The following is a 15,281-nucleotide window of genomic DNA, read 5'->3' as shown; positions in this document are numbered from 1 at the left end:
AAACCCGAATTGCCATGAGATTTTGGAGATAATTACAAATTGGCCAGATGTTGAAAACGTTGGTCTTGCTGATGAAGTGGAGCAGGAACAAGTGACCTGGGCTGAAGAAGCCCCACCATATAACCAATTGCCAGGAAATGAAACACGCTACACTCTTTTCACCGACGGTTCCTGCCATATTGTGGGGATGATTGGGAAGTGTAAAGCAGCCATATGGAGCCACACACAACAGGTTGCATGAGCTACCGAAGGAGAAGGTGGATCAAGTCAGCTTGCTGAACTCAAACCTGTTCAGCTGGCCTTGGACATTGCTGAAATGGAAAAGTAGCCAAAGCTGTACCTTTATACTGATTCGTGGATGGTAGCCAATGCTCTGTGGGTTGCTGGAAAGGTGTAAAAAGGCTAACTGGCAACGTAGAGGAAAACCAATCTGGGCTGCTGATGAGTGGAAAGACATTGCCACTCGGGTAGAGAAGCTACCTGTGAAAGTCCATCATGTGGATGCCCATGTTCCCAAGAGTTGGGCTAATGAAGAACACTGGCATAACAAGCAGGTAGATCAGGCTGCACAGACAGAGGTGTCAGAGATAGATTTAGATTGGCAACACAAGAGAAAATTGTTTCTGGCTTGATGGGCCAACGATGCCTCAGGTCATCAGGGCAGAGACGCCACCTATAAGTGGGCATGAGACAGAGGAGTGGATTTAACCATGGACAGTATTCCTAGGTCATCCATGACTGTGAGACATGTGCTGCCGTCAAGCAAGCCAAGCAGGTGAAGCCCCTCTGGTATGGTAGGCGATGGTCCAAATATAAGTATGGGGAGACCTGGCAGATTGACTACATCACACTGCCTCAGACCCGCCAAGGCAAAAGCTATGTGCTGACCATGGTGGAAGCCACCACCGAATGGTTGGAGACCTAACCTCTGCCTCATACCACTGCTCGAACACCATCCTGGGCCTTAAAAAATAAGTCCTTTGGCGGCGTTGTGCGCCTGAGAGAATTGAATCAGACAACGGGACCCATTTCAAGAATGGCCTTACCAACACCTGGGCCAGGGAACATGGCATTGAATGGGTATAGCATATCCCTTACCATGCACTAGCTGCCGGGAAAGTTGAATGGTGCAACGGCCTGCTCAAGACTACCCTGAAGGTGCTTGGTGGGGAACCTTCAAGAATTGGGAAGCAAACTTAGCAAAGGACACCTGGATGGTCAACACCCGAGTGTCCATCAATCAAGCTGGTCCTGCCCAATCTTGCACACAGTGGATGGAGATAAACACCCTGTGGTACACATGAAAGATATTTTAGAAAAGAGTGTTTGGATTAGTCCCACCTTGGGCAAGGACAAACCCATCCACAGGATGGTCTTTGCTCAAGGACCTGGTTACACTTGGTACACTTGGCAGAAAGATGGAGAAACCCATTGTGTCCTGCAGAGAAACATAATCTTAAGTGAGAGCTCTGTGTAAGGTTTCATTATGCAGATGGTAATAGAATAAGGGATGGATTATCTCCTAAGTTACAATGTAAAGATGTGCCCAAAAGTATGTATTCTATCACCATCTTTTGAATTGAGGTGGGGCAGTGACCCTTATCTTCATGGGAGATATTATCTGCTAATGGGCCATCTCTTAAAACTAGGTGGGACAGTCATCTTTGTCCTTTGTACAACCCATCCTTCCTCCACGAAGATACCATCTGCTAATGGGCCATTAAGTCCCACTGTATGGCTGATAAAATTACATCATCCCATTGGGAGATGCTCCAGGCAGGGGGAGAAGCCATGTCTTTCCTACCTAGATAAAAACTAAGATTTTGAACACCAAAGAAGCCTTCTTTCCACTGGATTCCAGAGGAAAGCTGGACCTTTCCACATCATCCCTGGACCTTCAGAGGAAAACTGCACCCTTCTACAGGACCACTGCTTCAGCTGAACCACATCTGCCAATGTAGGAGGACTGTAGCCACCATTTAAGTGGACTGTTACCAACACCCTGACTGATGGGGTGTCAGGTTGTATTCTGGCTCTGTCAGTGCTTTGGATTTGTTCTTTGTAATACTGTATTTCTATTTTAATTTTCTTAGTAAAGAACTGTTATTCCTAATTCCCATATCTTTTCTGAGAGCCCCTTAATTTCAAAATTATAATAATTTGGAGGGAGGAGGTTTATATTCTCAATTTCAAACAGAGGCTTCTGCCTTTATTGGCAGACACCTGTCCTCCAAACCAGGACAGTGGTGCATAAATAAAAGGATTTCTAAAAATCTGTGACGACTTGTGTTTCATAACCTGTATTTTCATATCTTATACTTCAGCCAGCATGGTCAGTTTAATGGCTTTTTTTCCATATCGTTTTTCTTGCCAGTATATTTATTTAACACTTATTTATTGCAAAGATAATCCATGAAAATAGATCACTCTACAAAACAATTTTGAGAGCCTAGGAAGTATGATGAAAAGTCCCAACACCAGTATTTTCCTCCAGGAAAATATCTTTGGCAATGTCCCATACTGCTGTAAAAAAGGGCAGTCAGGGGGATTCTTTTTGATAGATTTCTCAGATAAAAATAAAGTGACAGGGCTTCCAGCGTGTGTACAGCCTCTACAGGAATCCTTCACCTCATGTATAATGTTGAAGCATAAATAATTAGATTGTTCCCTCTCAGGAAGGAAAGGTTATCTAATAATCTGATAATGCCCTGGAGAAAAATCTGAAAAAGTATAAGTGTGGTTGAGGCTTGTTTCCTCATTTTGTGAAATGTTTACAGCTTTGAGCTGTAGAATTCCATTTGAAATCAGTTAAATAATTTTAGCTTCTATTTTGGTGGCAACAAAATATAAAACTATGGCAAGAAGACTCATGCTAATAATGATGCCTGGAGAGAGGCTCACTCTTATGCTGATTTTTTGGTGTCTAAAACACGTTCAATCTGAGCTTTTCTCCATATAGGACACTCTGGGGGAGTCTCTTCTGCTCACAGCTGTAGCAGTGGTCCTGGAGCTTTCTACCTCTTTGTAAATTCTGACTGGAATCAGTCCCTGGTTTAGAAGTTGCAAATGAATGACACAAACACAAATAGTGTGTTTTCATAGCCCTTGTCTCTCATGAAAACAAGTCTAAAAAAGCTTTTTATATGTGTCAAGAATGCCAAGCTGAAGATGTAAAAATTAACCCTTCCAGGTGAGAAAAGCTGTGCAACAGGAGGGCTTCATCCGAAAGAAGCGAGGATATAGAGACATCAATGACATTGACATCAGCATGAATGATCCTTTATTTACGAAGCAGTGGTACCTGGTAAGTTTTGAGAGAGAATCACAATAATCATAACTAAATAATTGTCATTCAAGCCATTCTGTGCGGTTGCAGTGTTTTCCAACAGTTCTTTCCAAATGCAGAACTTGGGAATGGATCCAAGGCTCTGTAGTGCTGGTTTTAATTGTACCCCTTTTATATTGGGAAGATCCAGCGCATTTCAAGAGATAAATTTCATTTCAGTCAATGGTAAGATCCTTAGAAGGCTTAAAAGAGAACTGTATTGATGTCCTGTGGGCATTGCTGGTGTGCCAGTGTGACCTTTCAAGCTGCATATTAATCATGTCTTTGAGCTATTGCCAGGTAAAAATATTATGGAATTATGACAAAAGATTGTAATGTATTTGCTAGCAAAAGTTAAAGCTTTTCTTTTCTTATGGAAATTTGAATATAATTTCTTTTTTCAAAAACAGAACAGGTAAAAACTGATGAATTTTGGCTTAAGCTAATGTCAAAGGGTATTAATATTTTGCTAAATTGTTTTAGTTTTTCAGTGTCATATTTTTGTAGGGAGAAGTCTTTAGTCATAAAAGAAAAGTTGTATTTTTACTTTGAAGTGAAATATTAAAAAAAAAAAAAAGTTGATAAAGTAATTCTGGTCCGTGTTATTGTTGCAACATATTTAAAATGAAATATTCAGTAAGTGCAGTACTGCCTTGTTAACTTAAGGAAGGGTATTTTTGCTTAAGAGTAACGTTCCTTCCTCTTAATCCAAGAATTTTATCTTTGATGAGTCGATAAACTGAAATGAGGATTAATTCACCTATTTTCTAGTAGTTAATCAAAATATTTCAGCGATAAAAATAACAAAAATTTAGTCAGCTATACAGTAGATCCCTGCTTTCAAGAAGAAAGTATTTCCTGCTCATAAAAATGTCCTCTGTAGAATCAGTTGTTCTAACTGTTTTCCTATATTGACCCACTGGCTGACATGTTAAGTGGAAAAGTCCTTTTTGGGGATCCAAAATATTCAGTGTTTAACCAAATCTTATAAACCACAAAAAAATGAATTTCACCAGTGTTGGGTTTTTTCTTTTATTTTTTTTTTTCTTTTTTTTTATAGTTGCATTATTGTAGTAGATATGATTATGGACAGATGTGTACTCTAAAAACATATGGAATATATTTTCTCTACCAAAGATGCATGCAGAGACATAAAGGAAAAACCAGTGGCTGTGGAAATATGTCACTCAAGTAAAAAATACTTGATTTTTCTTTCTTTTTCACTGATGTATTAGATTAACACTGGTCAAGCAGATGGGACTCCTGGACTTGACCTTAATGTAGCTGAAGCATGGGAGCTGGGATACACAGGGAAGGGAGTAACCATAGGAATTATGGATGATGGTAAGTGAAGACTGAGTGCTAATTTAATAATTTAAAGTAGACTTTTTTCATTTAATTGAAGTAAAAAAAAAATATTAGAAAGTAATAATCAATTGCTTGTAGTGGTGAGACGACCAGTCTCCATAAATACTTTGAGATCTTCAGGAAAAATATGATACAAAGATAGGGGTACTGAAGAGTGGATATCCAAGCAATAGAAGTAGTTTGCAATTATCACTCAGATATCTTCCAGGGCACACTGTAAAGGCCATTAAACCTAAGGAAAAACTGCCCTTGACTTCTGTAGGCACTGACTGGAGGATGAAATTGATGTGCAAAAAATATTTAAGAAAATGTTTTTTACATTACATTATTTTTAAAGTCATCCTTGATAGCTGAAATAATTAAGTGCTTTCATTCTGAATGTCAACGAAGATCTGCATATTACATATATTGCTAGTTTCAGACTAAGTTCAGGAAAGATGAAGATGACGATAAGAGGTACAGTTGAAGTTACAGCTCTTCTACTTATGGGTTTTTGCTGAAGTACAGGAATTCCATGCAGTTTCTCAACACTCTTCTTTAGAATAAATTTTGAATATTTTCCTGAATAATATTAAAATAATATTAAAAATAAATAAAATGTCTGTATCCACATGATTTCTAGGGTCAGCTGGGGTCTGTCCTCACATTTCTGATCCTCACCTGCTTACTTCTATGGCAAGGTTTTTGTGGAAGTAAGGAAGTAAACGTCGACATCTGGATGTTAGGAAGAAATTCTTTGCTATGAGAGTAGTGAGATACTATAACAGGTTGCCAAGGGAGGTTGTGGCATTATTCAAGGCCAGATTGGATAAGGCCTTGAGCAACTTGATTTGTGTATTGATGAAAGATCAGTCTCATCTGAGAGATGATCTCCTGTGTCACAATTTCACTGATCTCACAGAGGCAGGACATGGCTTTCAGATTAGCAAGGCATGACTGTGATGGGAATGATGCCAAACTATTTGAGCTTTGCGTCAGTAAAACTGTTGCTCCATCAGATAGAGCTTTTAGAGAAGGGAGTAATTTGCCTTATAATTTGCTTCTCGTAACTCTAAAAAAGATGGCCTGAATAACAGGATTCGTCATAGAGATTTTTATTGTCCATCTACCATTTGGATCAGTAACAAGGGTCTCCTAATGCAAATCTAGTGCTAGCGACCCTACAAAATAAAAATTTAATCTTTCCATCAGAATAACTATCATAATATGGTATTCTCCTTGCAAGTAAAATAGAACATGTAATGAGGAGGTGGTTGGAAAAACAGCATAGAGTGGTGATTATGAAAATGTAGCATGAGATTGGTGGCCATTTCTTTGTATGTTTTAACTGGCTATGGAGTAGGTCATCTTATCCCAGCTGAGTGTAGATCTGCTGCCTCTGTTACACCATGCACTGGGGTTTGTATATTTGCCATGTGTAGAAAGATGCCATGCAATAGAATATTACACACCAGTCCTCTGCTACAATCTTTAGCACACGACCAAAATGTGGAGCCTACACACAGATATTTCCTAAGATGGTTTAATTCATTATTAGAAGTTCTCTTTCACGCATATAATCTGAAATGTTTGCCTTAGTGATCACATCAAGTCTACTCTAGGTAATTTTCTACTTAGTTTACAGTGGTTAAAAATAATCATTTTTCTATCCTGTACTGATCCAATGCTAACCAGTCTTGTTAGTTTTGGTATACTTTGAGATTACAAAACTCATACAAAGTTAAATTGTGATTTAAACTAATCCTTATAAATAAATATGATCTAGTCTACAGAGCAGTATACTTTGTCTTTCAGCTCACTTTTTCAAACAACATCTGGATTTTGACATTAATGATTGAGAACCCACATTTAAAAACTGGAATCTCACTTCAGTCAGTCGCAATATTCACCATGATTCTTTTCCTCTGGTTGTAAAGGAATCTTGTTCTGTGATCATTAGAAAATATTTTTTAAAACTCTTAACCTTTGGTTTCTGTTCTGTCATTGTGTTATTGCAGGCATCGATTATCTGCATCCAGATCTTGCATCAAACTACGTAAGTTCATGCTGACCTTTTTTGTATGATGTGGATTTTCTTATTGTTGTAGTCCCTCTGCTACAAAATTTTAAACAGCGAGTTGAACAGCAGTACAGCTGGACTCCTGATCTTAGTGACCATACATTTCCCTTTGAAAGAAGCAGACTGAAAATGGGACTGCCTATGCAAGAAATGGAAATGTGACAAGGCTTTTTGTGGAGGAATGGCAGTCTTGTGTCATATTAAATAAGCTGCAGCTTGCAATATTGGATTTAGAACAGAAATCAGTAGCCTGTGAATTTTCTCTAAGTCCTGCTGCTAAGATGCAGAATGCCCTATCACTTGAATGGCCATGGAGCTGTGGGCTGTGGCAAGGCATGTATTAGCCATTGAAACCTCCAGGAACAGTTTAATTCCTTTATAACAGATATTTTGATCCAGTGCTTCTAAGCATATGCAGGGCAGACTGTGTATTCTCAGCACGTGCTATGCAAATTGATTGTTCCTCAAATCTACTTCAGGATTCAGACCTTTGGACTAGAACATTTTTGCATCTCTTAACTCTTTGTCTTGCTCCAGCCCTCCATTGGCACTAGCACTCCTATCTCCAGGTCCCTTCAGGTCCCTTCCTGGGGGAAGCCTGGGGTGCTTCAGCAGTGTGGTTGAGTTTGCAATTCCAATTAAATGAAGAGAGGAACAAGGTGAGCTGGAGATTTTGAAAAAAAATGTCAGCAACTTGGATACAACAGCTCCAAAATGAGGAAGACGATTATTTTTATATACATGCCATTTGGAACACAATAACACACAGGATGAAAACCTACTTGTGTTGCAAGTAGCAAAGCACATTTGGTAGATAGTAAGTGTATATAGAAGATCTATAGAAGGCTTTGAAGAAGGAATTTGGGAAACAGCTGACCACAGAATGCAGATTAGACAGGTTCACTCCATATGAACTGGCTTAATAGCAGCTAATTAAACCCTGTGCCCTGACTGCAGAATTCTCTTCCAGGTGAAACAACTAAGTAGGATGTTCCCATAAATCGATACAAATAAAGAAATTTGTAAAAGGCAGCCTTTCTCTTTGCAGGAATTGTGCTCTGTGTATGTTCTAGCACGTGATGTGGGCAAAGCACATGCTCTACATTCACTTTTCAGGAGCAAGTGTAGACAAAGTATGTGGGAATATTCTGTTTCTGAAAATCATGTTTCAAATACACAAGCAAAAAGTCTGCATAATATACCTGATATAGCAGTTCTGTTGTTAACAGTGAATCTAGAAACCGAAACTAGATTCTGCTGTAATACAGTGTTTTCTCTTTTAATTACAAAATATTTTCTGTTATATGGATGAATATTTGTCAGGTTTAGCAGAAATATATTGGTTTTAGAGTGGCAATAGTGAGTATTGTGGAAATCAATGGAAAATTACACAGAGAAGTACAACACAGAGACATGATGGTAGAAATCCTGAAATAATGGAGCTGGACAGAAATCTGAGAGTTAAGAGATATTGGGATAAAAATTGGAAAGAAAATGCTGTCTGGACATGGGGTCATCGAAACTTTCATGGCAGTCATGGAAGACTTGTGAGGAGACTGACTTTGAAACGAGGATCTGAAAAGATTTGTGCAGGAGCAACTGTCCAAATGAGGAGAAATTCTGTAGTGTAGCACTGATCAGGCTGTGGAGGGAAAAGAGATTAGCTGGCTAATACAAAATGCAGAAGCAAATGGCTAGTTGGTAAGACAGTCATTAAAGGAGCAGCAGAAATCCCCTCCAAAAGATCTTGAAGGAGATAAGACTTCCAGGATTTAATACTGAAATTCAAAAATAGGACTTATCACATGAGGTCTATAGTCCTAGGCTGTCACAGTGCTGTGTCTGAGAGGTGGCTGGTTAAGGACAAGGTTGATTGCTTTTCCTGATCTGTCATCACCTCCCTCACCTAACCACAGCAGAGTGAGTGCAGGGCTTGGTTCACCTCTGCTTTGTCTCTCCCTCCAAAGTTGCATGGCCCTACTTGAGTCCCAGGAGTACCTGCTATGGCAGCATATGCTGTCTCTCAGAGGCCACCGGGGGCCTTATTCCTGGTAGGTAGTAATTTGGGCATGAACTAAAGATGAGGACTTAAATTCTGCTGAAGAAAAGATCAGTTTAGATGTAAAAATGCAATGAAACTAGTCCCTTAAGGAGTGAGTTGTTAACCCAATTCAGGCTGACATAGCAATTATAGCTGTCCTTGTATAACTCCTGTACCACATTCTTGGTATTTCACTATATCTGTGCTTTGGGCCAGCTTTCTCTGAGGTTCTATTGTTTATTTTTAGGAAATAAAAAGCTTCTCAATTGTATTAAAGCCCTGGCAGTACCTTGCTTAGAAAATTGGGTGCAATTAGAAAGTCTGTCAGAGGTAGTAGGTTTGGCAGTTGAGCATTTTCAAGTGTAAAACCTTGGCCTTGGTTCCTCAGTTTAATTTGGCTTTTATGATTTTGACTTTCTGGTTTTCTTGCTTGAATAGTTTAATAGAGATTAACACTTGGATGAAATGCAGGGTCAGGGAAGAGAAAGGTCTTTCTAAAGAAGAAAACTTTGTATTTTCTCTTAAGACTGCTGAACTTTTTGACCTATCAGAGTGCACTTCCATCCATATTTTCGTTTGTAATTTTTAAAGACTTACTGCTTGAATCATCCATTTCTGCTTTTATTGCTCTTTATATACATGGAAAGACGTGCCTGATCACAGTGTGGGTGGACTGCTCTCCCAGCATTGCCTCCCAGCCTGCTACAGTATAGCTACTTGCTTTTCTGGGATTGGAGGTTATGGCAAAGCTGGAATTTTCCATTCTACATTGTGAATTTGGAGAGGCTCATTGTCGAATGATTTGTATTTTCTTCCAAGCCTTAGCAACCCTGCAGAGAACCTTGGAAACCTTCAGGAAATTTTTTTTTTTCATCGCAAAGAGAACCCTTCATTATGAGCTGATAATTAAAAAGCTGGTGCCTTATGTACACCATGGTTTGCTTTCAAAACATAATATACATATAAACCCAGCACTTTTCAGGACTGACTTCTCCAAGATGCAGCATCTGATTGAGAAAGAAAAGTCAAGTTACAGGGGCTGCATCTAAGATATGTCTAAAAAAAGGGGAAAAAAGCATCTGCTGGTGGAGATTTGTTGTGCCACAAACAGAAACATAAGCTGAGCTCTCTCTGATATCAGTTTTTTAATGTAGTATTTTATCTTCGGCCATTGTCTGCTGGTGAAGGTCAGTGTAGCAGCATTATCCCACTTCGAGCAGTGGGGAGCTGATCATCTCCTATTTGTGGGTTTGTCCCTGATCATCAGTTGTTAGAAAAATTAGAATCCTACCAAGAGACTTAGGCCAGGAGTAAAAAATTGCTGGTTTCGATTTCTGAACTCTGCCTGAAACTCTGAAAGCTTGTTTCAAAAAACCTAGGGGGAGAGAAAGAACAAAACAAACACTGTAGGAAAACTGGAGGTGCTATGTGAGTAAGTAACATTTTCACAAAGTATTGATACATGTAGAATGAGAATCAAGCAGCAATTCTTAATAATAGATAGCAATTTAAAAGATTCTGAACGCTGTAGAATTGCACAGATATAACATATGCAAACAAGCATCAGCCTGGGCAGTGCTTCATTGCTGGCCTTCCCCAAACCTCCTCTCTTTTCTTCTCTCTACTATGAGTCCTTATGGTGCAGCCTTACCTTCCAAGGTCCTTGCCAGCTGTCATTCAAACTGTATGCAGAAAAGTCCCTATGTAAGGAATGAGGGAAGACTTTTTTGATTTACCTCAGGGATAGTCAAAGTTTTCTCTAATCTACCATTTCTCATTCAAATGTGAACAGCAGATGGTCTTACCTATCTTCTCTTTCCACTTTGTCAGCATCTCCAAGCATAAAGCTGTCTCTCCCTCATAACTTTTGATAACTTGTCTCCAGCCAATACCATAACAGCTCCCCCCACCATGCTGAGACTGGGAGTGTATTTTTGGAATAATTATTTTAATCACATAAGCAGTGAAGCAGGGAAATGTTCCACTTCTGTTCTGAGCTGCATTTGCTGTTGTTTGCCAGAGGAACAAAAACATTATTGAAAAATCTTTACAGCCACAAAAGGAATAAGAAATAGTACAGACAATAAATTTCACTGCAATGTGTGCAGCAAAGTGTAGCAACAGCAGAAAGGACCTTCTTACTTTTAGAAAGTCTGTTTTTCCTTTGTTACCATGAATTTCTGAGCCTCCCTGCACACCGCAAAAAGGACCAGCAAACTGTTCTGGTAGCCATGAGCCTGATCACAGTGATTTACCAGTACAAACATCAATATCTCCACCAAAAATCTCTGGGGCCTAGTTGTGGGATTTTGTAGAGCTGACAAAGTTCCACTGACATTTATTGATCCAAATTGCTTTGGCCTTGGTTACTCCATACCCCCCACCTCAAAATCCCAGCTTATTTTTTTCTGAGTCAAATAGACTCCATATATAATTGGTGGGCAGAAAAATGTTGCCCTTCCAAGGGCAAAATTTGTTGGAAACACTCTGAAGACATTGAAAAGCTTCCAGTGTCTCTGCACTTAATATGAACCTCAGGGAATCATAAACACAAACCATAGAGAGTCAGGTTCATATTGGCCTAGTGTCAGGCAATGATTTCAGGCAGCTTTATGAGATTTGATTCCTATGGCATGATTTTCAAAAGACGCTGAGATGTTACACTTCATTTCCTTCTGTATTTTAAAGGGTTATTGAGCACATGCACTTCATTTCAATAAACCTTTGCTCCTGATACATTAAAGGTATTTTATGGGCAAACTATCCTGTCAATCATGTAAATAATTGCTAGCATATATTTTAACTATAATGTTAATTATAATGTTTAAAATGCATTTTTATTAAAAATTATATAAATTATAATATATATAAAATATATAAATTATAAAAATAATAAAAAATTATAAAAAAATAAAGAACAGAATAAGCTTGTTTCAGCACATCATTAATTAGATTTGGTCTTGGTTTCTTTTGGGGTTTTAGGTGTTGCTTTGGAGGTAGTTCTTACTAATAGATTTTCTAAAGTAAACACTAGCATAAAATGTAAAGATTATCAAATAACCTTGGGATAAATTCACAATACATCCTTCTGCTAGCACTGAAAATTCAGTTAGAACACCGATGGATGAAGGCTGTTGATAAAATTTCTGCCACAATCTGCTACAAGAAATTGCTGAGACATAATGAAGCTTTTGCTAGGATGGAAGGATGGATCAAGTGTTTAAATGCGAGGCTGACTGATGCCTTAGCAGTCAAAACTGGTGGCCTCCAGTTGGGCTGTTTATGCTGCTCAGGTGGCTTCTGGCAGCTCAGGGGCTGATTTTAGCATTTAGAATATGATTACTCAGGACATGCATGGCAATAAAGTTTCACTGGCAAAAATTAGAAGTTACTGGGAAAAAAATGAAATTCTCCCTTTCAGACGTGGCTAATTTTTCCTGCTATTCTGTGCAGGATCAGCTTCTGGGCTCATTTCTATGTTCTGTGCAATCTGTTGGTTGGTTGTTTTTTTTCTCAGAACATAATTAAATGCTAAAAAACAGATGATGTTTTCTCTGATCATATCAGCTAGGCATATAAGGTTCACAGTATAACTGGAGGGGTGTCCTGAATTAGTCACATACAGAAAATGCTTTAAATCTTGGAGAACATAATGGGCTCCTACAAACAGTTCTTCCCTGCTCCCAGCAGTAATTGTTATTAAAGGTACATGCCATTGGTGCTCATGTGTTAAAGTCTAAATAAGGTGACTGTACAGTTCCTCTGCTCTGTAGCTTGTTGCTGCTTAACATGAACATTACCAATGAGAGAGAAACCCGTGTAAAGATGTCAGGATCTTCCTATTTAATCAAAGGTAAAAATTTTCTGTAATTGTAATCTCTAGCTTTCAACTCAGCCAAAAAGATGGAACAGCAAAATAGAATTTAAGGGCTGTTTCTCCTTTGGATTATTTCGTATGGCCAGAGGGCAGGCTTTTTCTGCAAAGGAGACTGTAATTTGTGAGAGAGGTGTGATTGGCTTAAGGAGAGATTATTTGTGTCATAGAGCTATGTTTACAGCTGAAAATTGGATTTCTTCCACTGAAAGAAAGTTGTTATGTGAAAGGCTTTGCTAAAGCCCATTTTAAGAGATCTGGACCCTGTAAGCTTGAGGAGACCCGGGGCTTGGGGCTTAGTACCATCCATGCAGCTGGAGTTGGCACCACTCCATTGACGTTGGTCTCTCCAGGGGGTGCACTGATTTATACTGGCAATAAATAGCCTCAAAACACTGTTCCTTTGGAATCAAAAGGTACTCACATATTGTAGTTGCATTTGCCCGAGATTATTTTCAGATCAATGTATTCTGCAGAAAGTTTTCGGCTTTATTTTATATTAGAACCACCTGAAAGGGATAATTTTCAAGTGAAATGCATGCCTGGTGCAAGCAATGTGGGATGGTGCCAAAGATACCTGCTTTGCAAGCTAACAACCACTTATTGTCTGCAACGTTTATTTTTCTCCATAATCAATGCACTTAATCAGTTGCACACTGAGAAGGTGAAAGGTGGCTAATTGCTTTAATCATAAAGCACTAGTATTCATTTTCACTTAAGGCATCATCTGTAGAAAGTAAACTAAGATTGTTGAAATGAGAAATGCACAAGGGTGAAAGAGCAGGTGACAGACATTTCTGCATCAGTTCTGGCTGGTACTTTTGGAATTGGCTTGTGCCTCTCTCTAGGGTTTCTCCAAGTAAGCCTTTTTATAAAATAAAAAGTGCCCGTGGGAAAATGAAAGTGAAATATTTTTATTTTGGATCAGTTCAACGCAATTTAAAATATTTGACATCCAGAATGTGCTGAATTAAAAGAGCAGCAACAAAATCCCACTCTGGTGCATAGTGCACTTGGGAGAAGAGGGTCAGACACATGGTCCCCTGGAGGCAGTGGACATCATATAATTTTAAAAGCAAGTTCAACAAATTGAAGAAAAGAGCTTTCCCTTCCCCAAAATGAAAGTAATACATTTTACGTTAAAAATGGCCCAAACAATTTTTAAAGATTTTTCCATTTGAAAGCCTTTTTTTTCTATTTCTCAAAGAATAGTTATTTAGCTACTGATATTAAGACCCTGAATATCCACCAACATTTAGATGCAACTTAATTAAAATTCATGCTGTAGTTATTTTTGATTATCAAAGTCTGAATTAGATGGTGCAGAACACTATTGGTGGAGAACACTATTCCCTCACAAAGCATCACTAAAATTTCATGGGGTTTAGGGAGAATTTTTTGGGCCCAGTGGTGATTCTGGCAAGGAAGGTCCAAAACCCATTCTTAACTACTGCACTTTCAAGTGGTTTTAAAGGAGAGCTTTAGCCAAGCCCTCTGGAAAAGCCAGTCTTGCAAAGCGAAAGAGTGTAGGAGACCTGGAATTCACAAGTAGTGCCCTTTCTTTTGTGAAATCACAATGGCTTTGTCCTGGTTTGAAAAGACAAGTGTCTGCTAAGGAAAGCAGAGTCTTCCCTTGAAATGGAGAAAGTAAATCCCTCTGAATTAGTACAATTTTGAAATTACGGGGCTCTCAGACAAAGATATGGGGATGGGAATAACAGTTCTTTACTAATATATATATAACAAGACAAACAAAAACAACTATGAAATTAACAGCAAACAGAACAGGAACCCAGTTCCAGTCCTCTTGGCCGTGGGCACTTTTCCCTTTGGTGCAGTTACCATCACAGTTGGCAGTGAGCTCTGGCAGGTTCCCAGTGGACAGGGCAGGTGCGACGATTCCTACTCCACTGCAGGGGCGCTGGGGTGATGGTGGCTGTGTCCCAGATGGGAAGGGATGGAGGAGAGGCTTTGCTCATGAACCCTGGGGCAATGTCAGTCCCAGTGCTCCAACAGGACTCTTGGAAAATAGCAAGATGAAGCAAAGGGGTGTCCTAGCAAGGGCAGGGGTGTGGGGTCCAACAGCAGCAGAAGAAAAAGTAGCTCCCGGTGTTGGGATGGTGGTGCTAGCAGCAGTCCTCCTCCTCCAAAGCCAAGAGTGAGCAAAAGCAACCATGCTTTGTTTAAGCATTACAGTAAGAGGCATAGAATTCAGCAGAGCAAATAATGATACTAACGGCTGTGGAAACAACTGCCTGGGAAAACATTTTCTTGTGGAACAGGAGCTTGTATTTGATGAAACTTCAGCTACTTCCAGTACTGTATATATGGTAGTGGATACCTCAGTCACATGTTCCCTATGCTGTAAGCATTGATGTAGATTGGGAATAGTTGGAAATGTTTTTCAGGCAAATCATTTTCTGGCTTTTGTTAAATGTGGTGAATCTCTCTATGTAAATAGAGATATATATGTACAATATATTTGTACATAAATATGTACAAAAATGAGGATGAAGACTGTGCTGTGTTCAAGGACTTTATGATTTCAATGCTAGCACATGTTTTTTAGAATTCCTTCTTGTGAGAAACGAAATCACTTTAATTCAGTGGTGTT

General features: G+C 39.1%; 1 protein-coding gene across 1 annotated transcript in view; it reads left to right on the top strand.

Annotated features, from left to right (window-relative positions):
• Positions 1-15,281, top strand: part of PCSK2 (proprotein convertase subtilisin/kexin type 2) — a 123,427-nt gene that overhangs the window by 60,684 nt on the left and 47,462 nt on the right. The window contains exons 3-5 of the mRNA XM_056488189.1: positions 3,191-3,304; positions 4,561-4,669; positions 6,691-6,728. Coding sequence (XP_056344164.1) covers positions 3,191-3,304; positions 4,561-4,669; positions 6,691-6,728 — 261 coding nt within the window. The remainder of the gene's footprint in view (positions 1-3,190; positions 3,305-4,560; positions 4,670-6,690; positions 6,729-15,281) is intronic.

Source organism: Oenanthe melanoleuca, chromosome 3 (assembly GCF_029582105.1).
Source record: "Oenanthe melanoleuca isolate GR-GAL-2019-014 chromosome 3, OMel1.0, whole genome shotgun sequence".
NCBI classification, from domain to species: domain Eukaryota; kingdom Metazoa; phylum Chordata; class Aves; order Passeriformes; family Muscicapidae; genus Oenanthe; species Oenanthe melanoleuca.
Note: the sequence above shows the minus strand (reverse complement) of the source record. Positions and strands in the feature narration are given on the sequence as shown.